Source organism: Equus quagga, chromosome 6 (genome assembly GCF_021613505.1).
Source record: "Equus quagga isolate Etosha38 chromosome 6, UCLA_HA_Equagga_1.0, whole genome shotgun sequence".
Classification (NCBI taxonomy): domain Eukaryota; kingdom Metazoa; phylum Chordata; class Mammalia; order Perissodactyla; family Equidae; genus Equus; species Equus quagga.
Window position 1 is genome coordinate 96,384,402 of NC_060272.1, and position 26,387 is coordinate 96,410,788.

Below are 26,387 nucleotides of genomic sequence, written 5' to 3' on the forward strand. Positions count from 1 at the left end.
TGCCAAAACCAGCGCATAATGCATGAAGAAAATTATGTGTGGAAAGTATCAATGTTCAACTGTGAAAAAACTAAGACAAACAACACTGAACACAACTCTGCGGGATGTTCTTAATGCCCTTTGGTCCAGTTTTCTGCCATTTCCCCCAACGGTGGACTCAAGCATGAAAAATGACTGACGCAAGAGCTTTCTGTTTCGTTTTGATCTACGCCTGCTCTTGGGATGTTTCTGAAAGGTATTTTTAGGCGTCTCAAAGGGGAAACAAGCAAGTAAATGCAAAAGGAAAAAAATGGACCTTCAAAACGAGGGCAGGAAATCAAATCTTTACTTTAACGTCAAATTTTGGCATCAAATGCTTTGGTCATACAATACTGTCTCTGTGGTTCTGGCTGTTTAGCACTAAACACCCAGTTATAAAAGGTAGGCTTGTTGTAGGTTTATTTTTTTTTCCATTTAAGTTCTGACAAAACAGTTCACCATCTCCCTGCACAAATTTGAGAGAGAGAGAGAAAGAGAGCAAGAAAGAGAGAGGTGGCTTGCTTTTTTTTTTTGCTTGTTTTTTTTTTCTTTTTAATAATAATATGGAGTAATCTATAAGTCTACAGGAACAAAGAAATCTAGGATGGCAGCTCAGCCTTGGAATGTACATGTTTTGCAGCAAAGTTGTTGAAGAACCTTCCGTTGGCACAGATTGTTCTTTTTCACTAGCATACAGAAGCCTCCTTCGGCCCAGGACTCTTCCGTTGCTTTTCCAGGAAGTCAGCATGAGAGGGGGGGAGTTGAGGACGTGAGCAGCATGATGGACACACACGGGAGAAGGTTTTGATTGGCCAGAGAGGTAGATTGAGGGATTGGAAGAGATCAGTCAGGAGTAGTCAACAAGGAGGAAATTGGGTCCACCCAAAGTGATTTCAGTCAACAGCATTGTTTTTCAAGGAGAGACATTGTAGTCCAACGGGAAATGTGATTGGTATCCATTTATGAAAGGAAAAAAAGGTTAGAAAAAGAATAAATTAGCAATCAATAATAATATAAGCAAAGAATTTTTATTTTTAGAATTATCTAGAGCAGAGAGCATACAGTCATTTATACTATATTTCATTGAATCCAAGACACTTGGACTACTTAAGTACTATCACTGATACTGATACTTAAGTACTATCAAGGAAAAAAATGCGTATTAAAGGGTGACACAATATTCACTTATCAGTTAGAATTTTAATGCTTATTGAAAGTATTTGTTAAACTTATATAACAAACTGTTTTATTTCTCTGCATATGCAATAAATCTTCCTTTGAAAATTGAACAGTTTAATTTTTTGAAGCTATTTTGAACTGCACTTAAATTCAACACAAGTAGTAACCATGTGCCTAACTCAGTTGACTAGACAGCTCTGTGACTAAGTCACAGGCAATGACAACTACATCACATCAACCTGCTGGTCAGAAGCAGCTGCAAGCTGCCATGAACTATAAGATGCATCTGATTTCAGAGATGTTAAAATGTAAAAAACATATGTCTTAGAATCACTGAAATATGACAGTTGGAAGAGAATAAATAGCACATCCCTAAATGCAACTGCCACGTGATCTGAAAAGGCTGGTGAGCCATCAACGATCTCTTTATTTAACTGACCTGAAAATGGACTCATCTCACAAATTATGGCTCCTTTTCCACTTTTGCCCACAATCCTGACACTCCACTTTTACCAAAGTGCCACTGGGCACAATTTATCCCATGCTTACAAGGCTTCATGGAAAGCAGTTAAAGCATCACAAACCTTGAAAAGCCTGGTACCAAGTGCTATGGGTGAAAACTTCAGGTCACAGTGTTATCTCCTGGGTCAGTCACTTAAAAATCTTCCTCCATTTTCAGGTTATGAACTTAGGAAAATTCTGGTCATATTCAGATACAGGGGAACCCTGTTTTTAAGGAAGGGTAAGGAGCACTTTCTGGTAACTAAAAAGTGATACTTACACGGTCCTGGGGGTGCCATCACCCCATCCTCTCACCCCAGTGTTGTGTGGTGAGAATCGGCCCTGGCCAAGAAAACCTTGAACACAGAGCCTGAGTGGGTCTGCCCATCCCTGCCAGACCCGTCATACATCAGAAAAGCTATGAAGATGCAAAGTCACCTATGACGCTCCATGGTAACGAGACCATAAATCATGTTCTGTCAGTGCCATTGCGTGCTCAGTTCTTTTTGATATCTTTCTGAGATTCCTAATAGTGAGTTGTAGAATAACCATATGAAGTCAATAATAGTATTCTCCTCATTTTTTACAGATGAGGGGAGTGAGGCCCAGAGAAATTCACAGCCTGTTCAAGGTCTGGAGCCCGGATATGAATGACAGCATTCTGACTCCTGAATCTACATTCTCCCAACCACAGCACTATTCTGCCTCTTGTGAAATTTCTAGAAGAGAAGCCATTCAAAAGAAGACAAAGAATAAACCCAGGGGAATGATCTTATCAAGGAAGACTGTTCCAAATGCATACTTTCTTTTTTACTTCTGTATTTTTATACCAATCCAAAGATGTTTAGAACAACAATGGTTCAAAACAATTTCTTTCTACATCATTGAGATGTATTGCCTACATAAAGTCTAGGCACAAATTTTAGGGCCCCCTCAGCATGAATTATAATAAGAGTCAAAGTTCACAAAATGTTGGAGTTGGAATAATCTAAGTTCATTCATTTTTCAGATGGGGAAGCTGAGGCTTAGCGAAGTGAGGGAACTTGGCATTTGCCAAATTATCAGGGAGAATGGAGTAGTAGAGGTTCCCAAAGCTGGCTGCAGATTAGAAACACTTAGGAAGCTTCTAAAACTGTCCCTGCTCAGGCTGCACCCCAAGACCGATTCACTCTGAATTGGAGAAGGTGTGAGGTCCTGGCATTTTGGCTGAGAGTCACTGGTGCAAAGGAAAGAAAAATGGACCACCATTCGGAAGCCTGAAGTTCTATACTTGGTTCTACTGTTATTTCCTAGCCTCATGGATTTAACGGAAGATTCAGATGCCATTTCATTATTATTCACATATGAAAATTATAAACAATCCAAATAATAGAGTGGCAACGAACTGTGGCATCTCCACATGAATTTTATGCTGTTATTAAAAGTGAAGTCTCTGAAGACTTTGTAAAAACATGGGATTCTGTTTATATCTAGTGCTTAGTGCCAAAAGCAGGATACAGAATTCCATGTTCATGATTTTTAAAAAATTTGGTAGAAAGTACAAATGGCAAGAGACTAGAAAATAAATACATCAAAAACTAATTGGAAAAGGCTACATGTTGTATGATTCTAATACAGTCATGCACCACAAAACATGTTTTGGTCAATGATGAACTGCATATACAACCATGGTCCCATAAGATTAGTACCATGTAGCCTAGGTGTGTAGCAGGCTGTACCATCTAGGTTTGTGAAGTACACTCTATGATATTCACATAACAATGAAATAGCCTAATGATGCATTTCTCAGAATGTATCCCCATTGTTAAGCGACACATGACTGTATAGGACATTCTGGAAAAGGTAAATCTATGGAAAAGTAAAAAAATCAGTGGCTTCCAGGGAATACAGGGGGGAAAGGATGGACAGGCAAAGCAAAGAGGAATTTTAGGGCAGTGAAACTGTTCTGTATACACTACAGTGTAATGGTGGATACACGTCTCTGTATGTTCTATGGGTTTGGACAAATGTACAACACCAAGAGGGAACCCTAAAGTACACTATGGACCATGCATGATAATGCTGTGTCAGTGTAGGTTCATTGACTGTAACAGATGTACCACTCTGGTGCAGGATGCTGATAGTGGGGGAGGCTGTGCCAGTGTGTGGGGTCAGGGGATATACGGGAACTCTCTGCACTTTCTGCTCAATTTTGCTGTGAATCTAAAACTCTAATGTTTTAAAAAACAAAGTTTCTTAATCAAAAAAAGTTAACTGGCGCTGTCTTGGCCAGTAGGACTATGTGATTTATTTCTTCTTGCAATGAAAAATACCCAAAAAAACAAAAACCAAAACCCATTGAGGGCATAAGTTCAAGGTGAGCAAATGCCGGCAAGATATCAGGCATGTCCTATCTTATGCATGCTTGATAGTTTCTTTTTTAATTGGAAATATATTATACGTGAAAGTAGAAAGATCACACTCTGCTCAGAAGATGAAAATGAGCAGTCGTACTCACCGTCCTTGCAGATGGCTCCCATCTGACACATTCCTAAGTCTAGAAGATACCCACTGGGGCAGCTCGTACAGTTCTTGAACCCTGGACCATTGCACGTCAAACAGCTGGCGTCACATCTATGGGGAAAATGTACAATTTATCATCCTGTCACACACTGGGCACAGGAAAAGATATGTTCACTATCAACCTCTTAATGTCTTAAACTTAACTCTCCCTTTGAAGATAACACAAAAATCTTTTCTTACAATAATTGCTAAGTTTGACAACATTAAAGAAAATCTAGCAGGTAGACAGTGGGACTTTAAAGGAGAGAGAGCGTGTCCTTGAAAGAGAAATATTACTTTAAAGGTTTTAAAGTGCTCCTGAGACAAAAAAAAAAATAAAAGTATCAAAGATAAGTTGGGTTAAAGCTGCAGGGCAGTGGCCTAGGTAAACGTTTGAACCTTACTTTATCACTAATAATTCTAAGCTTCGTATTATTTATGAAGGCAGTCAAATAAGGAACCAAGTATCCAAATGCTAGGGCTTAACAGGAGGCTCCACCTACTTTTTGCAGGATTTGTATCCATTCTCTGAAGACTGGTCGAAGTAATAGCTGATACTACAGCTCTGCACGCATCTCCCATCCTCCATGAAGTAGCCATCTGTGCAGTTAATACACCCATCAGCGCCTGCCCCTGGAAAGCAAGACAAACGCAGGAAACAGAAACAAAACCTCAGGAGAGGTTGCACCAGGAGCTGCTTCTTGCAAAGTTTGTCAAAATGGCATTAATATGTTGCAATTTTAAGAGTTACCATTTATTATCTGTGGTTTTTCTTACATTCTTCAGGAAAAAAACTTTCTCACTTTAAATTGAACCCATTTGCCAAAAATGTCAAATCTCTTTGGAAAGAGGAGGAGATGTCCCTGAGATATTTAAGTTTCTCCATGAGAACAGGATGCTGATGACTGACTTTCGACGTGAATACATGAATGATTTTGAGAGAATATGTAGAGAAATATTTTTCAAGTAAATGCCGGAGAAACATATCAAGTGAATTTGCATGAGTGATGGCTAAAAACAGATAAAAGCCAAACCAGAGCCAGAGGAATAAACGAAAGGACGGGGGTAGAAGATACCAGCACAAGTGGCACAGAAGCGGTGACAGGGCTGACAGTCCTGGCCATTGAAGTACCGTCCATCCTCACAGGCGACGAAACAGCGGGACCCCTGTAGGCTGAAGACACAGATTGCTGTGATCAGGTCAAGAGGTAATGAATCCCCAGCTCCACAGGTAACAAATATAGTCCCCCCACCCCCCAGAGACCAGCGGATGTGGCAAAGCTTCAGAGCAGGGGAAACAGTCCTTGTACGCTTTTTTTTTTTTCCTCCTGATGCCTCTAATGGGGCTTTGTGCCTATAATGATGTCTGGAGCATACACATGTGCTGCAAGCTTTGGGGACATGCCTCTTAATTGTTAGACTGGCTGACACATTCCTTCTTTGCTCAATATCTTACAGCTTGGAGGTTTTTAAAAGTATTTCTTTGAAAAAAGACAGTCACTTTACCTAACAATATGCCTAACAATTCCCTGATATCCAGTATTCATAAAGTGTACTTTATAAAGACACTTCTTATAAAGTGTACCGACATAAATTTAAAAGCGGTGTCATGATTATAAACACAGTAGGACCACGTGGTAAAATGAATTACAATGAATAAGTGTGCAGAACTAACCCTGCCCACCCCCAGCCCAAACTCCCTGGAGCAGCCTTTTTTGTTTTTAAACGTTTCTGATTTTAGTTTTATTGGTCCCCATCAAAACAACAGAATTCGAATATATTTTTGCCTCTACTTCTTGATTTGTTAATTTTAAACTCTAATGAAGAATTCAACAAAATCACTTACCTTCTCCAAGCATCTTAACTTTTCCTAGTTGTCTTATTGTTTAGCATTTCTAGGCATTATCTGTACCATATTTTCTCTAACACTCTTAGATCTTATCTCATGAGTTGCTAGAATGTCAAATGATATTTTTCATAGTCTACAGATTGACTCTTAAAATTAAAAACGGATACATAGAATTTACAACATTTAATATACAAATAGGACTCACTGAATAACTAAATAGTGCAAATGGAACCACACAGAAGGACATGTAATCCTATGTCACCAAGTAGATGATACTAGACGATGGGTATCTAAGCAACAGGGTCAAGTGGTTTCTATTTTCTAACACTCTTCATATTGCTCGAATTCACATCTTACTTGACTGTGCTTTATATATGGATCACACTAACTTTAAAAAGTTAAAGTGATTTTTCCCTATGCTCATTAAACCACTTTGGAAAGAATAAAAGCAAAGTGGATAAAAAAGAACCCAACGCAGTCCTGTTAACGTTTTAATCCATTTTCTTCCAGTATTTTATGTGTATTTTTCTGTGTTTATTCTTAGCCACTATTTAAAAATTTACAGGTCTCTCGAGGCAAAATGGTCCACTCTAGAAGCCCCTGAGGAAGATGCTCGGAGCCTCAAGGAGATGGAGGCAGCAGAACCGGAAGTGCTCTCCATTCAGAGCTCACCAGCCAGGGACAGCTGTCACTGAAAAAGCCAGTGAAAGGAAATCCCTTCCCTTTCTGTAGAGCTGGAAAAAACGACACTGCATCAAATGGATCCTTTTGTGGGTGGAAACAGGACCACCAAAAAACTTACAGAAGTTTTAAAAAAGCTGCCTAATTTTTCTAATAAAGGACTCGACTCCTGAGACTGGCATTTATTCAGCAGGAGACAGAGGGTGCACTGTGTGAGGAAGGAATGAACGAAGTAGGATGTGCAACAGAGAGCTGTCACCAGGAACCCGGAAGCTCTCTGCTGCTTCAGGAACACAGGGATGGCAGGGCTAACGAAACTGCTACTCTGAACACCTGGTTCTTTCTGTGATCAACCCGATAGCTTAGACCTGTGCTGGCCCACATGTTCGAGCACTCAGGGCTCCTGAGCGCTTGAAATGGGGCTAGTGTGGCCAAGGGATGGAATTTTAAATTTTACTTAATTTTAATTAATTTCAGTCATAATTTTACAAATTGTCACTTGGTTCAGTTATTGGCAAGATTTTGAGTAAGTCTGGAACAACTTGGCTATATAAAATCTACTTCAACTAAATTTTATAAAATCTAAACAAGTATTTCTCATAAAAAAATTATTGAACGAATTGAGATGTACTTTGGGGTAAAACACACATCAGATTTCGAACAGTTGGTACAAAACCAAAAGAGAAAGTAAAATACCTCACTAAGAGTCTTTTATAGTGATGACATGTTGAAATGATAATATTTCAGATGTATTAGGTTAAATAAAATATTTTATTAAAATTCACCTGTATCTTTTTACTTCTTTTAAATGTGGCTATTGGTATATTTAAAACTAATATATATGGCTCTCATATTTCTATTGGAGAGTGCTGGTTAACTTACTCTATAAAATGTTCCCTAAGAACTATAGGAAATAATCTTGTTCTTTTATTTCTCACATACCAATTATGTGTCAGTTATTGGAATAAATGCCTTGTAAATGTTATCCCAGTTAATCCTTATAATCCAGCAACAGACGAGTTATTATCACTATTTTATAGACAAGAAAACTAAAGCTCAGAGTGGTTAAGTGACTTGGTCAAAATCACACAGAAAAATAGCAGGGGAGGTCCTGAGGCCACATCTATCTTCCTTTTTTTTTTTTTTACCCCCCCTTCTTTTTATTATACCAATCTGTTCCTTCTCCAGCAAGCATTAGGAGGCTGACTTGACTAATATTTATCAAGACTGAAGTCTTGAGATGAAAGGTGCTAAGCAAACTAACACTAAATCCATTTATTGAAAAAAAAGAATCGATAATCGATAAATCTAAATAAAAATGGTGTTCCAATTTTAACTAATGTGAAGAATTACTTGAGTGGAAATTTCCTGGGCCCTGCCTATTTCACCTCTGATCAAAGGTGGAAATAAAGGTACATCAGTCCTTAAAAGGGATCGAGCGCAGCAGGATTCTAGCTCCATGTAAACCCGGAGTCCAACCCCTCACTCAGTGCAGGATGTTTGACCCTCTCTATGGGTAGCAAGAGACTAGCAAGTTCATTTGAGCTGCATGATGTTCTCTCACAGTGAATCAACTCTCCGGCTTTAGCAATGAGCAAGTCATCCATTCAAGGAAGACATCTCCAGGTGTTAAATCTCTCTGCATACCATAGCATAATGGAACCAAGCCTGAGGCACTTAAGATAAGAGAATGACTGGCTATATGGAGAGAAATAATAAAGATAAGGGAATAGTTTTCAACCATCAAAGGAATGAATCAGGGGGATTAAACATAATTCATCGGTATTACGTACACAGTAATCCTTGACTGGCACACTGCCGGTCAAAAAGCATGAAGAAAGCCTCTCAAATGGCCATTTTCATTTACCTGTATCTGAGCCATCTTTTCTAAAGAGAATTTTATTTGGTTTATAAACCTTCCTTAGCCAAGATGGCATCTAATATTTCACATATATTGGTAGAGATAATGCAAATAGCAATCAACTGTTTAAATGGGAGTCAAACCAAGGGTAGATGGTAAGAGGGTTATTTATTTATATGTGGGTTTTATTCTTCATTTTATTTATACATTCATACATTGATTAATGATGGGAATATGCTCTGAGAAGTGCATCGTTAGACCCCTTGGTTGCTGTGCGATCAGCATAAAGTCCATTTAACCAAACCTAGATGGTATAGCTTACTACACACCTAGGCTATGTGGTAATAATCTTATGGGACCACCATCGTACATGCAGTCTGTCATTGACCAAAACGTTGTTATGCAGCGCATGACTGTACTGAGGAGCTCCTTGGGCTGTGTTATTTGATGAAATCCTTCACCCTCTTACCTTAACCCATCCCTACATTCTGTACAGTTGTGGGATTCAGTACACGTCTTGCAATTTTCACTGCATTTCCGGCAAAGATTTTTCTCTGTTTAAAAAAATAATTAACAAAGTTATAAATCAATCAGTCAACTGGATTCCATAAAAGCATGTGGAAATTTCTAATGTTTGCTAATGTAAGCTATAGAACACATAGCCTTGAGTAGAAAACTGCCGGAAAAGCCCCAGATTCAATATTTGTTATCACTTCTTAACAAAGCTACACACAGGAGGAATTGTAGCACTGGGAAATACCTTAGAGATTCCAACCATTTTGCAGACAAGAGAATTACAGCCCACTTAATTCTTAGTTGGACAGTTTATTGGCTTTTTCCCCCTTCTTCCCATTCTCTCTCCCAAACAGGCTTTCCCAACTTCTGACACTGAAAAACTCACGAATGAGGCTGGGCAGTGCCCTATGTCAGGGTTGGGAGGCCATGCTTGCAGCTGTGAATGACCCCTGTGCTCACAGCTTTTAGGACTACTCTGATGAAATGCACTAGAAAGGGAAACTACGTTTAAGATGGCAAGGTAAGGGTTGCTTATTTATTTCTTGCATTGTCTAGAATAGTGCCTTATACTTTATAGCTGCTGTGGAATTGATATAAATGTTACTGTATTTCAGATAATATCTGTATTCTGGTGAATAAAAATGTGTTGATTGAACAAATATACTGAATACAACCTTTCCTGTTTAATACCAAACACAGGTCCCCAGTGGGAAAAAACGGCAAATGCATGATTGTTCTATAGCGAAAAATGGTGATTTGTTACATTAAGTAAGGCATTTTTCCTTAGGTGAAATTTTTCTAGAGACTTGATACTTTCTCTGAGATCAAAGTGGATAATAACCACGTATCTGTGTAGAACTGAATGAAGCTTTGTTCATAGGTTTCTCTTCCTTCATCTACTCTTTAAATGTTGGTATTCTTTAGGGTTCCACAGACGAACACTGCAATTATGGATCCCTTTAAGGACCTCCTGGAGTTCCGTCTCCTTTCTCAAGTCCGATCCCCACGGCACGAAATATGAAATCCTTTACAACATTCTGGTAGTTATCACATGGTTTCCCCCTCACTGTGTCACTGAGAATACTGGACATGGCACAGGATCTGAGGTCAGATCACCCAGATTTGTGTTCCGCTTTTAGCAGTTCCAGTGGGCAAGTTCAGGGTTTCTGCTCTCCCACTTGTTAGAGATTACAAATGGTGCCTATTTTCAGCTTGTCTCGAGGAGTTAATGAAATTATTCAAGGAGACTGCATGAACTATAAAGCACTGTAAATGTGCTGGCAGTAATTATTAATACTTATGATCACTACATTGTATGTAAACCCATGTACTGAAAGAGAAAACTCTCATAAAAGGCAAAGACACAGAAGGGGAGAGAGGCACAGACCCCTCGTATCAGCAAAGTAATTGCTTGAACAGCCTTCCTTAATTATCCACCTCTCGGGTTCCAGAAAAAGAACTGACTCCCTCAATGATCTTGGTCCTATCATACAGCATCTAGAACCAAATTTCTTTTCCAAGGCTTAGCCTTCTTGATAGAACTTGGAATTTTTTTTTTCAAGGAATACTGCTTATTTCTGCAGATCCCATATGCCCCCTCGCTGCTGCCATTTTCTCCTTTCTCCATCAAGTTGTAGCTCATGTTCCCAATTTTGGGGAAAATAAGAACTACAGGGGAATCCCTACCCACTGCTCTAGAGAGGAGGGTGAGACTCCACCCGCCTCCTAGAGAAATGCCTGCCTGTGAATCAAGGGAGCATTGGACTTCTTAAGGAGCAAGAGTTTCCACTTCAAAATTCTTGCTTGATTTTTTAAAACGACTCTTGTTCCTTTAAACTTGGGTTTTCTTCTTTTTTAGGTTGTACAGAAACACGATATCTCAGTGTCATCATATACCATGGTGTGACACACTTCCTAAGACAAATTATCAAGAACTCAGAAATCAGGGGTCGGCCCGGTGGCGCAGAGGTTAAGTTCACACGTTCCGCATCGGCAGCCCAGGTTTCGGTGGCTCGGATCCCGGGTGTGGACATGGCACTGCTTGGCAAGCCATGCTGTGGCAGGCGTCCCACATATCAAGTAGAGGAAGATGGGCACGGATGTTAGTTCAGGGCCAGTCTTCCTCAGCAAAAAGAGGAGGATTGGCAGTAGATGTTAGCTCAAGGCTAATCTTCCTCAAAAAAACAAATAAAAACCTCAGAAATCAAGCAAACGATACCAGAGCACTGTCTAACAGTTAGGTGTGCCCAAGGATGATTTAAGTCTCTGGGGAGTGTATCTTTGTCCGTTTAATGATGGTTGATTAGGGCCAGAACTGTGAAGTTACATGTTAATTTACAGATTTTTATTTGGTAAAGTTGCAAATGATTTCTGTCCATTTGAAAAAATAACCCCCCAAATCCCAGTTATATGGCCACGTAGAAGTTAATCCATTTTGTCTCTAACTCGGCAAATGGATTTCATTTTGCCTTTCCTGGTGGACTATAATATCTGACAATCTCTGAACCTATTTATCACCTTGTAGGCTCCCTCATTAATGGGTTAAAGAAGTCTTTGACATAGATTCACCCTACATTTACACGAAAGTCTTCTTTTTTAAACTTTTCGAAAAGTACGCTTTGCTATCATACAGGCCTGGTTCCTTTGAGTGGTGTGCAGAAAAGAGCAGGCCTGGCTGTTGTCCTCTGAAAGCCTGCGTGTAAGGTTGGCCCATGGCTAGTATCTGGGAACTAGGATTTCAAGAGGGCTCCCACCCCTCTAACTGATAAGAGTGGCTCATGATGCTTAAACTGTCTGTACAAACAATGTGGTTTACGCTGAGCATCTGCTTTCCTTCTAGGACTCTGGAATTGTGGTTTGTGCCAGGAAGAGGCTGTCTTCGTGACCAGACCCCAATAACAACCCTGCGTGCTGAGACTCACAGGACGTTCCCTGGAAGACTCCATTTCACACGTGTTGTCACAAAGTGTTGCTGGGGGAATTAATGCATCCTCTGTGACTCCCCTCGGAGAAAACTCTTGGAATCTCACGCCTGGTTTCCTCCCGACTTTGTTCCATGCACCTTTTCCCTCTGCTGCTTTCACTCTGTATCCTTTTGCTGGAATAAGTCATAACTGTGAACACAGAGTACTACAGACTGAGTCTTGTGGGCCCTCCTAGCAATCACTGAATTTGGGGATGAGCTTGAGGACCCCCGGACACAGTTAGTTACAGGCATTTTTACAAAATGATTCTAAATTGTTCTCTTAAAAAAATTGGCTAGATTCTATTTGACATTAAGCAAGTTCTCGATTTCATGGAGGAGGAATATCCCTCCCAAGGTCACTCAAATGAAAACCTTACGTTTCCTCTTTAAAACTCAAATGTTTGAAATCAACTCACTGCTGTCCTGATATGATCCGTCAGGGCAGTGGGTAACACAGCTGTTGGTTTCTTCATTGAGGAAGTATCCATATTTACAGGACAGGCATTGGTCACCGTGGCTCCCAAAGCAGGCCTCACAGTTGGGGGCACACTTTCTGCATCGCTTCTTGTCGGCATGGTAGTGGCCAGGGGGGCAGCTGGACACACAGATTCTGTGTTGTGGAATGATAAGAAAGGCAGCATAATCAGAGACTCAGTCCTCAGCATTCTCTTGGAGGAGCTGAGCAAATAGCTGTTCTCAGTCTCAAAATCCTTTTTAAACCATGATGGTTGATACCACATCCAAAGGGACAAATGCTGTTGGTTAGAACTTTGTCCTTGCAGGGTGCTGAAGTAGCAATGCAGTGACATAATACCAAGTCTACTAAGTAGGACACGTCTTGGTCCAAACCAGCTTCCAGTTCCAGTCTTGCTCCTTACAGGAGATAACGGTTAGGAACTGAGTCTCAAGAGGAAAATTGTGGTGTTGGGTTGAAGGGAAAATATATGGGAACCCTGATTTTATGCAAAAAGGTCACTAATAAGGGGTTACTTCTATTTTTGTGTGTTTTTTGTCATATGGATCTTGTGTGTGTGTGCTGTCGTGGGGGTGGTTGTATGCTATTGTCTAAATTAATATAAATATATTTAAATTTATGTTGCTTACGCTAAACTTAAAAAAGAAATAACTTCCTTGTTTGACCATAATTGAAGGCCAGGGCTTTATTTATCCATTCAACAAATATTTACTGAGTACCAATTAAGTGTCAGCCATTTTGCTAGACTAGGAGATAATGAGAGGTGCTGAGGTAGCCAAGGGCCTTTCCTTTAAGGAATTTAAATTCCAGCATGGACATAAACAGGAACTGGAACATGTCTGGGTCTGTTTGGGTGACTGGAGTGTGGACACACCACAAGTCAGCTCCCCACAGTGAGTTTTTGCCTAAAGGAGGAGAGAGAAGGTGGCAGAGCCATGAGAGCCATGCCTGGAGGGCATGGCCTCTGCTGGGGCAGTCACTGTTTCACAGCCTTCCCTGTGGACACCTATCTGCACAGCTTGAGGCAGAAGCCAGGGCCTCAGAGGCATGGAGTCCAGGCAGGTCCGCCTCAGTGCCCAGAGTGCAAGAGTGAGGAGGAGCAGGAGCCAGCACCTCTGCTACATCAAGGGCTTGCACACTGGGGAATGTGGGCAAGCATCTCTTTTGCTGGTACACAGGCATTTTCAAGAAGGGCAAAGGCAGCTATGGCAACAAATGTCAATGGGAGGGAAACATCTGGAGGAGAAGACCAGGCACGTGCATAGCCAGTCCCTTCCCACCACCCTTCCAAATGCAAGAAAAGACATTTGCAGTTTCATAGCATACAGGTACATTTTGTGCTTTGCAATTCAGTATTGGTTTCACCATTTTGAATTACATGATGAGGCGGCAGGCTTGTGCAGCAGCATCTTTTCTGTGCTTAGGTCCTGCTGGGAGAACACAGGAAGATGCTGCACAGGGGCACTTCGTGGGACATCCCAGGGGGACCTGACTTGGCTTCTCTCTTACCTGGTGTTATTTTTTAGCTTGTAGTAGTAGTGCAGACAGTCATTGCAGTGGTCCGGTCCTGGTCCATCACAGCCCACCTCACTGCACTCAGGGTCGCAGGGACCTTCCCAAAAGAAATCAGAACAACACTTGGAAAAGATGATTTTAAAGCAGATTGGTTTTACCTTAAATTTGGTATAAAATAAGACTTTTTTTTTCCCTAATGCAGTGAGAGTTTCTTTAAGATGGAGAAATAGGGGCCGGCCCTGTGGTCAAGTGGTTAAGTTCGCGCGCTCTGCTTCGGTGGCCCGGGGTTTCCCTGGTTCAGATCCTGGGCGCGGACATGGCAATACTGCTTGTCAGGCCACGTTGAGGCGGCGTCCCACATCCCACAACTAGAAGGACCCACAACTAAAATATACAACTATGTATTGGGGCGATTTGGGGAGGAAAAGCAGACAAAAAAAAAAAAAAAAGAAGACTGGCACCAGTTGTTAGCTCAGGTGCCAATCTTTAAAAAAGGAAAAAAAAATAAATAAAAAAGATGGAGAAATAATGTTCACTGTGGCCGTAAGCCCACAGATGAACTCTTGACTTTTTTGGGGAAAACCTCAATTACCTAAGTATCAAGAATGTAAATTCTATTCATGGTCTGGTCTTCAAAGTACATGTGGCTGCCTTGTGGGAGATAATATTTCGGAATTCAAACGTGCAATGCCACTGTAGCAATTTGGAAAAAAAAACTGCAATTAAATATACATAATGATAAAAATGTCAGATTTATAGAAAAATGAGAAGCTAAACTGTTGAAAGAAAAGAAGAAAAGGTGATTATTCAATGCCTGAACCGGATTGCCTGTTTCATTCAAGGTCATTAAAGCCACTGAATACCTCTGAGATACCATAGGCAGCAAGAAACATCATTATGGCAGCTGGCACAAGCTTATCAGCATCTAGTCTTGGATTACAACGCAGGTGCTTCAGGCACAGATAATAGATTTAAAATTGCATCCTACCAATAGGCCAATGGGCAACTCAACAAACGAAAACTACACATAAATTTAAAAAACGCGAACAGGCTTAAGGAATTCCAGACCTTGGATGAAGGTTCCTAATCTCTCTTGTTACATACTCTCTGGTATAGAGGTAGAGAAAATACAGTCGGGGGAAAAAAAAACACGCCAGAAAGATGGAGCTATTTTATGATTGATGAAATTCTTTCAATGACATGGGCTAGTTACAGAAGTTTTGCTTGCATGAACTAATGTCCTTTTTCCTTTTTCTTCATGTCTGGGGGCATTTGGTCTCATAATCTTCAAGCTCTTTCCCACTGACAAATTCATATGATTTTAACTAGCAATAAACACACTGCATGAAATATACAAACAGTAAGCCAAAGGTGCCAGAAATGGCTTGAACCATATTTATTTTAATAGAAAGGATTTAGTGTTGAACCTTGGTCTCATGTAGTCATTACAGGACTATGTTGTACAATTACTCACAAAATGGTAGAACTGGGGTAGAATGACTTAGAGAAAAATCTAGTAGTCAAACATCCTCATTTTACCTATAAGAAAACCGATGTTCCAACAGTTACAATGGCTTGCCCGGCATCATACAGCTAGGCGAGTTGGGATCAATATATGCCCTGATTCTTAGTCCAGGTCTCCTGCTTAGATGTAGCTAATCACGTACTAGAGATGCCCTTTTGATCAGAATGGAAATGAGTCATTTCAAAATGCTACAGACTTGAAATATATTTCTGATTAATTGCAAGAGTCATTTGACAGAACTGTTTATCTCTATTTCCCCTAAAGCTTTAAAATTGATCTCTAAATTAAATTCCAGTTAGTACAACTTGGGACATTTTAGCTGTCTACTGTGGTACACAAGGAGAGAGTGTCTCTGCTGTTTATGGGTTGAAGTTCAGCCAGCTGTGGGTCCCTCAGTCCCTGGAATTCGATGAAACAGTACAGGGATCTGGTTATGATAATGCCATCTGTGCTTCTAGACAGGCTGACTTCTTAATGAAGGTGAAAATCACAGTTCCGAAGAAAAGGAGTCATGGGTGGCCCTAAATTTTCACCAGATGATTTCTACAATTAAAATAGCCCAAAAAACATGTATTCTTGATATGTGCCAAAGGGCTCTGTATGGCAAGTTCACATGCTGTGCTGTTTTTTTTTAATAATCTTAAACTGTCCCAGATGCAGTTTAGCATTTTGGGCTGCAGGGTAATAATGAAATAATTGTCTTTCTTCTCTCCCAAGTGCCAATGTGGACATTTTGGAGATGTAATGAGAAAAACCACGAGGATGAACAACTGTTCGTTCAGAATTTTAACAACACCAAAATTTGAATTGGAAACATACCACAAGGTACATAACAATACGTTACTATTATGGTCCATTTATGGTTTTGGATATATTTTCTCCTATCAGAGAAGGCAAATGATTTGCTAGTTACAACATGAATAGTAATGTTACAAGCTCAAAGCAAAATAAGACAAAATCTAACACAATCTAGCTCTGGTTAGCTCAATTAGTCTGAATTATCCAAGCTTTTTATTGACTCTGGGATACTGCCCGTCTAGAATAAAAGGAACCACATGCATATTTAAGATAGTCTGTGATGATGATTAATGAAGTAGTTTTATCTTCAGTATTGAGAAAAAGAATCTCAGAGAGCTGCAGGAAAAAAAAAAAATTCTCTCTAAAGACACATTAAGCTGCTCTTTACAGATAGTTCTCCATTAGGAGAAACTTTGCTCATAAGTGTTACATATTATATCCCAGAAGCATCGAATGCTCGAAGTGGTAGCCAGTGCAATACGACAGGAACCAGAAATACACTAAGAAGGAGAAAAAAATTTTTACAGATGATATGGTTACAGTACCTAAACTCCCCCCTGGCCCCCAGAACAGCTCTAAAACATATAAATTAATAAGAGAGTTAAGCAAAGTGGACAGATATAAGTATGCAACAGTCAATAAATTTCCTCAATACCAGCATATAGTGGTTAGAAAATATGGAATATTTTCCTTTACAATAGCAACAAGACTCAAAATACTTAGGAATAACACTAATAAGAATAAAACTACATAAAATTAAAAGATTTCAGTAAATGAGACATGGTCTATGTTTTGGATGGAAAGATCATATATTGTAAAAACAATTCTCATGAGATTGCATGTAAATTCAAATTAAATTCCAATGGGATTTTTAAAGGGAGACCTAAGAAATTCTATGAAAACAAGAAGCAGATGTTTAGCAGATATTAAAATATATCATGAAATGAAAGCAAATAAAACAGTGTGGGTGCTACTTGTTTAAGAATTATTACATTGATAAATCAGAAAGGTGGTACTAGCAGAGACCCTGGCAATAAGAACTTACTATACTGTTATAAAGGAAAGATCTTAAACTAATAAAAGAAGGATAGTAACTCAGCCAATGATATTAGTCTATTTCGAAAATAATTAAAAAGAGAACTTCTTTTTACACTACATATCATAAACCAAAATAAGTTCCAGATAAATTAATGGCCAAATGTAAAAATCAGAGATTACAAAAAAATGCATGTGAACAGTTAGCTGATTTTAAAGGATAAAACTTTTGTAAAAAAAAAAAAATCACAAATGTTAGTATCAGAAACTATAAACCTTACCCTCCAATTTTCTGTCAAAACAACACAACACAAAGCAAAAACTACATTCCAGAAACAAGTGATAACTGAGAAAATGTTTTCAACAAATATGAGACAATGTGAGAGACAATAACATACTAGGAATTCTTATAAATAGATAAGAAAATTGCTGCTACTTTGAATAGCAAATGGGTCAAAGACAGTTATATTTAATTCACAGAAGAGCTTCAGAGAAAAAATGTTTAGATTTACTAGCAATCAAAGCTATAAAAATTTAAAGCGCTCTTTTCTTTCTTTTTTTTTTTTTTACTTTTTTCTTTCCACTCAGTGCTGGCAGGAGTGAGTGCAGTAAACACTCACACAGCTGGTCATAGTGTAGACTGGTACATCTTGTCTGGAAACAATGTGACAAAATGCATCCAAGCCCTGAAACTGATGATTCCCCTTGATGCAGTAATTCTCAGAATAGAACTCTATTCTAAAGAAATAAATAAAGATATAGACAAAGACTGAAATACAATATGTTCATCCAAACCTTGTTTAAAACGATGTAAAACTAAGCAAACTGCACATCCCAGATTACGGATTATATATATTAATGGTATAATCATAGGATGGACTATTACGTTGCTTTTTATATATGTGTTCTAAAGATATTTGACAATAGGAAAATATGCTCACAATAATATCTTTAATAAAAAAAGATATGAAAACTCTAAATATAGCATGGTTTTAGCTTTGTAGAAAAAACATGGATGTTGGAATATATGAATACCACACATATAAATATTTGGTGGCTATAGAAGACGGAAGAAAATATATCAAGTCTAAGCAGAAGTTGATCTCTGCATGGTGGGATGATGCATGGGCTTTCTTTCCTTAGCCTATGTCCCTGCTGGGAGCCAGCTCACCTGGATAATCCTCTGTACCATAGTCATCGGTGGGGTCTTCAACTCGGCTATAGCGGACACGTTCCACTTTAGGAAACTCGTTGGTTGGCGAGTACGGCTGCACGGAAGTGCCATAGAGGACCAAAGACCATTCTTTCAATTTACCTTAGAAAACAATAGTAAAACCACAGCATGACCAAACATTCACTCTTCCGCTATGTAATTTCTTTAATAACTTCTCACCTAAGAAAAAGCAACAGGAGAAGAATTGTGGGAAGCAGATTTATATGAATCATCGCATCAGATTCAGGGCTAGAAATGCACATTTTCCACTGTCTGCATAATTAACCATTTAATAATTCACACATCAGATATTTACTGAGCACTGACTACAGGATAGGCTTTGATTTAACAAGCATTTATAGCAAGACTGAGAAACAAACTCATGTCAGATGGCTGGAACAAGGGTTGAATTTCAAATTATGGATATTTAAGGGGATCCCAGAGTTTTACAGAGGATTTTGTTTTTCTAGGTATCAGAGTCTTATTTGAGGTTTTTTCATTTTCATTTTTAAAATTTTGGCATTATCTGATTTGCTTATCAATAAATAGACCAAAACAACTACTTTGTTCCACCTGATTCCTGAATCAGTCATTTAGTCTTAAGAATACATCACTATTTTATATTACCTGATAGACCTGTGCTGTCCAATGGTAGCCATTAGACATATTTGGCTATGTAAATTTAAGTTAACTAAAATTTAAAAATTCAGTTCCTCAGACACACTAACCACATTTCAAGTGCTCAACAGCCATATGTGGCTAGTGGCCACCATAATGAAAGCACAGATACACAACACTTCCACCATTGCAGAATGTTCTACTGGACAGTGCTTCAGTATAGCATTTTCTGGTCAAGGGTTCCTTAGACATGAGGCAAGTGTTTTACCTCCCTTGGGTGGCATGCTCACAAGGAACATTTTACTTTAGTTTAGTCCTCATTTATTCATTTATTTCTCAGCTTTACAAAACTAACGTCTTTAATGCAAAAAGTAAACCAAAAACTACCTCTAGCTCATTAAGCTTAGTAAGATTCATATCAAAAAGAACCAACATGGAAATATACTGGTAGGAAGGCAAGCCCCCCCCCCCCCCCCCCCCCCCCCCCCCCGCCGACCTTAGAACCCCTCCTCCTCTAGGCCTAATACTTAGAATCCAAACATGGTCAAGATTAGGGTTCTGCCACAGCCCAGAGAGTAGTGAACTTCATCTGTCAGCTAATTCATCTATTAGTATCTATAATCACCATCAAATTGATGCTTATTTTTCCAGGTGCTTACTACACTCTGAGTAAGTTTTATCCCAATTCAATGTTCACAACAACTGGGAGGTAGGTACTTGCATTCCCAATACACAGATGAGGAAACTGAGGCACAGAGGTTGATAACCTTCCCAACAACAGTAAGAAGACAGACTAATATTAAAACCTATTCTAGGGGCTGGCCCAGTGGTGTAGCAGTTAAGTCCATGTGCTCTGCTTTGGTGGTCTGGGGTTCGCAGGTTCAGATCCCAGGCGCAGACCTACACAATGCTCATCAAACCATGCTGTGGAGGCATCCCAGATACAAAAAGAAGGAAGACTGGCACAGATGTTAGCTCAGGGAGAATGTGCCTCAAGCAAAAAACTGGAGGATTGGCATAGATGTTAGCTCAGGGAGAATCTGCCTCAAGCAAAAAACTGGAGGTTTGGCAGCAAATGTTAGCTCAGGGCCAATCTTCCCCAAAACCATTCTGGGGCTTCCAGTTTAAGATGGAAATGTAGGAAGATCCTGAATTCACCTCCTCCAATGGATGCAACAAACCTACAGCTACATATGGAACAATTTCCTCTGAAAAAACCTCCAAAACTAGCTGAGCAACTCCTACACATTGGGTGAAAGAGAAAAAGCCCAATCCTAGTGGGTAGGAGTAGCTGACACATAATCTCACCACAACCCCCTTGGTGTGGTGACCCACAATCAGGAGGGAACTAAGAACCTGGAGTTTCTTCCTGAGGAGCAACGGGTTTGAAACCAATATTGATCATTCCAACTTTTAAGACTTGCACCTGAGAGACAAATCCCCCAAATACTTAGTTTTGAAAGCCAACAGGACTTGTGTCTATGAGACCCATAAGGCTATCGTGACCTGAGAAAGAGTTTTTAAAGATTTTATTTTTCCGTTTTTTCTCCCAAAGCCCCAGGTACATAGTTGTATATTTTTAGTTGTGGGTCCTTCTAGTTGTGGCATGTGGGATGCTGCCTCAGCATTGCTTGATGAGCGGTGCCATGTCCATGCCCAGGACCCGAACTGATGAAACACTGGACTGCCTGCAGCGGAGCGCACGAACTTAACCACTCGGCCATGGGGCTGGCTCCCTGAGAAAGAGTTTTTAAATATTTTGTGGAAGAGGCTTTTCGTTTATCTCATAGCACTGGTCTGAGGGGCAGGTATCTAATTTAACACACATCTAGGGACCTACTGAAATACTCTCCAAAGATGGAGCCTGGTGCTCTTCCTCTGCCTCACTACAACTCACTGGTATCTCCTGGAAAGGAGCTTGTACACTCATCTGGTGCCTCGATTCTTGCCATTGTCACCCAGGGAACACATCTGCATCACCTGGCTCTGGTGGCCAGTGGGACTAATGCCTGCATTCCCACAGGAATGTATATATTGACATGCTTTAAAAGATGCTGCCTGAGGGTCTGGTTTCCAATCAGTCTGAATCTAGGTGCTAAGTGAGATCCTCCCTTTTGGGACACTGATAGGTCTTGACATGCCCTCAACTACCAGGATACACTCAAAATAGGCTGCTTGGACAATCACAGAGGTTTGACAGACAGCCAAGAGCTAGAGCAAGGTTAATAAGAAGGTTCATCTCCTACATGAGGCCACTTCTTCAAGACTGGGAGATGAAGCTGTTTAATGCATAGAAATCAACACAGGGAGTCAAGAAAAATGAAGAGACAAAGGAATATGTTCCAAAGGAAAAAACAAGATAAAACCTCGGAAAAAGATCTTAATGAAGTGAAGAGAAGTGGTGAAGAGTTCAAAATAACACTCAAAAAGACACCCGACAAGCTTGGGAGAAGAATGGATGAACAAAATGAGAACTTCAACAAAGAGATAGATAATATGAGAAAGTACCAAACAGAAGTTATAGAGCAAAGAATACAATACCTGAACTAAAAAAATTCTCTAGAGGGGTTCAACATCAGACTAGAGAAGCAGAAGAAAGGAACAGTAAACTCAAAGACAGGGCAGTGGAATTCACCCAATCAGAGCAACAAAAAGAAAAAAGAATTTTAAAAAGTGAAGATAGCTTAAGAGACTCATGTGACAACATCAGTGGGCCAACATTAACATTACAGGGGTGCCAGAAAGAGAAGGGTGAGAGAAAGGGGCTGAAAACTTATTGGAAGAAATAATAGCTGAGAACTTCCCTAACCTGGGAAAGGAGACAGAAATCCAGATCGAGAAAGCCCAGAAAGTTCCAAGTAACAAGAACCCAGAGACTCATACCAAACTCATTATAATTAAAGTGTCAAAAGTTAAAGACAAGGAGAGAATCTTAAAAGCTGAAGGAGAAAAATAACTCATTGTGTACCAGAGAACCTTCATAAGACTGTAGCAGATTTTTCAGCAAAAACTTTTCAGGCCAGAAGGGAGTGGCATGAAATATTCAAAATGCTGAAAGAAAAAAACTGCCAATCAAGAATACTCTACCTCACAAAGTTGTCATTCATAACTGAAGGAGAGAGAAAGAGTTTTCCACATGCACAAAAGCTAAAGATGTTCATCACCACTACACAGACCTTACAAGAAATGTAAAAGGGACTTCTTTAAGCTGAAATGAATGGGCATGAATAAATAACAGGAAAACATAGGACAGTATAAGACCACTGGTAAAGGTAAATATACAGTAAAATTTAAAATAATCTAATGTTGTCAAGGTGGTAAGTTAACCACTTATAAAGCTAGCATCAAAGTTAAAAGACAAAAGTAGTAAATATAAGCATAACTACAATAATTTGTTAAGGGATATATAATGATAAAAAGATGTAGGGGGCTGGCCCTGTGGCCAAGTGGTTAAGTTCACACGCTCCACTTCGGCAGCCCAGGGTTTTGCCAGTTTGGATCCTGGGTGCAGACATGGCACCGCTCATTAGGCCACGTTGAGGCGGCGTCCCACATCCCACAACTAGAAGGACCCATAACTAAAATATACAACTATGTACTTGGGGGATTTGGGGAGAAAGAGCAGAAAGAAAAAAGATGTAAATTGTGCATTCAAAAACATAAATGAGAGGGGGAGTAAAAATGTCGAGCTTTAGAATGCATTCAAACTTAACTTATTTTCAACTTAAAATAGGCTGTTATAAATAAAACTTGTTATATGTAAGCCTCATGGTAACCACAAAGCAAAAACCTATGGTAGATACACAAAAGATAAAGAGAAAGGAATCTAAGCATACCACTACAGAAAATCATTAAATCACAAAGGAAGAGAGCAAGAGAAGAAAAAAGAAACAGGAACTACAAAAGAGCTGGAAAACAATGAACAAAATGGCAAAAAGTACATACCTATCAATAATCACCTTAAATGTATATGGACTAAATTCTCCAATCAAAAGACATAGAGTGGCTGAACAGATGAAAAAACAAGACCCAACTAGTCATCTATATTCTGCATACAAGAGACTCACTTCAGATGTAAGGGCACACATAGACTAAAAGTGAAGGGATGGAAAAAAGTATTCCATGCAAATGGGAACCAAAAGAAAGCTGGTGTAGCTATACTTATATCAAACAAAATAGACTTTAACACAAAGACTATAATCAAAGACAAAGAAAGTCACTACATAATGATGAAAGGGTCAATCTAACAAGAGGATATAACATTTGTAAGTACTGATGAACCCAACATAGGAACACCTAAATACATAAAGAAAATATTAACAGACCTAAAGGGAGAAATAGATATAAATACAATAATAGTAGGGGACTTTACTACCCCACTTACCTCAATGGATAGATCATCCAGACAGAAAAACAATAACGAAACATTGGCTCTAAATGACACATTAGACCAAATGACGTTAACAGCCATATACAGAACATTCCATCCAAAAGCAACAGAATACACATTCTTCTCAAGCACACATGGCACATTCTCTAGGATAGATCATATGTTAGGCCACAAAACAAGTCTTAATAAATTTAAGATTGAAATCATACCAAACATCTTTTCTGACCACAATGATATGACTAGAAATCAATTATATGAAAACTGGAAAATTCACAAATATGTGGAGACTAAACAACATGCTACTGAATGGATCAAAGAAGAAATAAAAAAACACCTTGAGACAAATGAAAATGGAAACACAACCTACTGAAGCTTATGGGAAGCAGTAAAAGCAATTCTAAGAGGAAAGTTCATAATGATAAATGTCTATGTCAAGAAAAGTCTCAAATAAACAACCTAACTTTGCAGCTCAAGGAACTAGAAAAAGAAGGACAAATGAACCCCAAAGTTAATACAAGGAAGAAAATAACAAAGATCAGAGAGAAAATAAATGAAATAGAGACTAAAAACACAATAGAAAAGATCAATGAAACCAAGAGCTGGTTTTTAAAAATGATAAATAAAATTGACAAGCCTTTAGTTACTCACCAAGAAGAAAAGAGAAAAAATTCAAATATATAAAATCAGAAATGAAAGAGGCGACATTTTAACTGATATCACAGAAAAATACAAAGGCTCATAAGATATTAAAATAAATAATTATCTATCAAGAAAGGACAACCTATAAGAAATGGATAAATTACTAGAAACATACAATCTACCAAGACTGAATCATAAAAAAATAGAAAATCTGAACAGACCAATTACTATGTAAAAATATTGAATCAGTAATCAAAAACCTCCTAGCAAACAAAGGACCAGGACCAGATGGCTTCACTGGTGAATTCTTCCAAACATTTAAAGAATTAATACTCATCCTTCTCAAACTCTTCCAAAAAACAGAAAAGGAGGGAATACTTCCAAACTCATTTTATAAGGCCAGCATTACCCTGATACAAAAACCAGACAAGGATGCCACAAGAAAAGAAAATTAGAGGCCAATATCCCTGAAGAAACTTAATGAAATATTAGCAAACCAAATTCAACAATACATTAAAGGATCATACACCATAATCAAGTGGGATTTATTCCAGGGACACAAGTATGGTTCGACATGCACAAATCAATCGTTGTGATTCACCACATTAATGAATGAAGGATAAAAATCATATGATCATCTCAACAGATGCAGAAGAAACATTTGACAAAATAGAACATTCATTTACGGTAAAAATTCTTAACAAAGTCAGTACAGAGGGAATGTACCTTAATGTGGTAAAGACCATATATGACAAGCCCACAGCTAGCAAGATACTAAATGTTGAAGAACTGAAAGCATTTCCTCTAAGATCAGGAACAAGATGAGGATGCCTACTCTCACCACTTTTATTCAACAAAGTATTGGAACACCTAGCCAGAGCAGTTAGGCAAGAAAAAGAAATAGAAGCCATCTAAATTGGAAAGGAAGAAGTAAAACTTTCACTACTTGCAGATATTATATATAGAAATCCCTAAAGACTCCACCAAAAAACTGTTATAACTAATAAACCAATTCAGTAAAGTTACATGACACAAAATCAATATACAAAAATCTGTTGTCTCTCTTACACTAGTAACAAACTATCAGAAAGAGAGATTAAGAAAACAATCCCGTTCACAATTGCATCCAAAAGAATAAAATACCTAGGAATAAACTTAACCAACAAGGTGAGAGACCTGTACACTTAAAACTATCAGACAGGGGCTGGCCTGGTGGTGCGGGGGTTAAGTGCACACGTTCTGCTTCGTCAGCCGGGGGGTTCACCGATTTGGATCCCAGGTGCGGACATGGCACCGCTTGGCAAACCATGCTGTGGTAGGTGTCCCACATATAAAGTAGAGGACGATGGGCACAGATGTTAGCTCAGGGACAGTCTTCCTTAACAAAAAGAGAAGAATTGGCAGCCAATGTTAGCTCAGGGCTAATCTTCCTCAAAAAAAAAAAAAAACACATCAGATATTAGTGAAAGAAATTGAAGACATAAATAATTGGAAAGATATTCCCTGCTCATGGATTGGAAGAATTAATATTGTTCAAATGTCCATAATACCAAAAGCAATCTACAGATTCAATGCAATCCCTAGCAAAATTGCAAAGGCATTTTTCACAGAAAAAGAACAAAAAATCCTAAAATTTGTATGGAATCACAAAAGACCTAGAAAGGCCAAATCAATCTTGAGAAAGCAAAACAAAGCTGGAGGCATCATGTTCCCTGCTTTCAAACTATATTACAAAGCTAAAGTAATCAAAACAGTATGGTAGTGGCATAAAAACAGACACATAGATCAATGGAACAGAATAGTGAGCCCAGAAATAAACCAACGCATGTATGGTCAATTAATTTACGACAAAAGAACCAAGAATATACAATGGAGAAAGGACAAACTCTTCAATAAATGGTGCTGGGAAAACTGGACAGCTACATGCAAAAGAATGAAACTGGACCACTATGTAAAACCATACACAAAAACTAAATCAAAATAGGTTAAAGAACTGAAACCATAAAACTTCTAGAAGAAAAACATAGGTGGTAAGTTCCTTGACATTGGTCTTGGCAATAATTTTTTG

The 26,387-nt window shown here is 38.9% G+C and overlaps 1 protein-coding gene across 2 annotated transcripts in view; it reads right to left on the minus strand.

Annotated features, from left to right (window-relative positions):
• The window catches only part of PCSK5 (proprotein convertase subtilisin/kexin type 5), a 437,872-nt gene that overhangs the window by 154,967 nt on the left and 256,518 nt on the right, over positions 1–26,387 (minus strand). For both annotated transcript variants that reach the window (XM_046664811.1, XM_046664810.1), the window contains exons 14-20: positions 18,631–18,774; positions 14,096–14,198; positions 12,528–12,721; positions 9,100–9,184; positions 5,316–5,413; positions 4,743–4,872; positions 4,196–4,311 (exon numbers count right to left, since the gene is read on the minus strand). In XM_046664811.1, the coding sequence (XP_046520767.1) occupies positions 4,196–4,311; positions 4,743–4,872; positions 5,316–5,413; positions 9,100–9,184; positions 12,528–12,721; positions 14,096–14,198; positions 18,631–18,774 (870 nt within the window). The remainder of the gene's footprint in view (positions 1–4,195; positions 4,312–4,742; positions 4,873–5,315; positions 5,414–9,099; positions 9,185–12,527; positions 12,722–14,095; positions 14,199–18,630; positions 18,775–26,387) is intronic.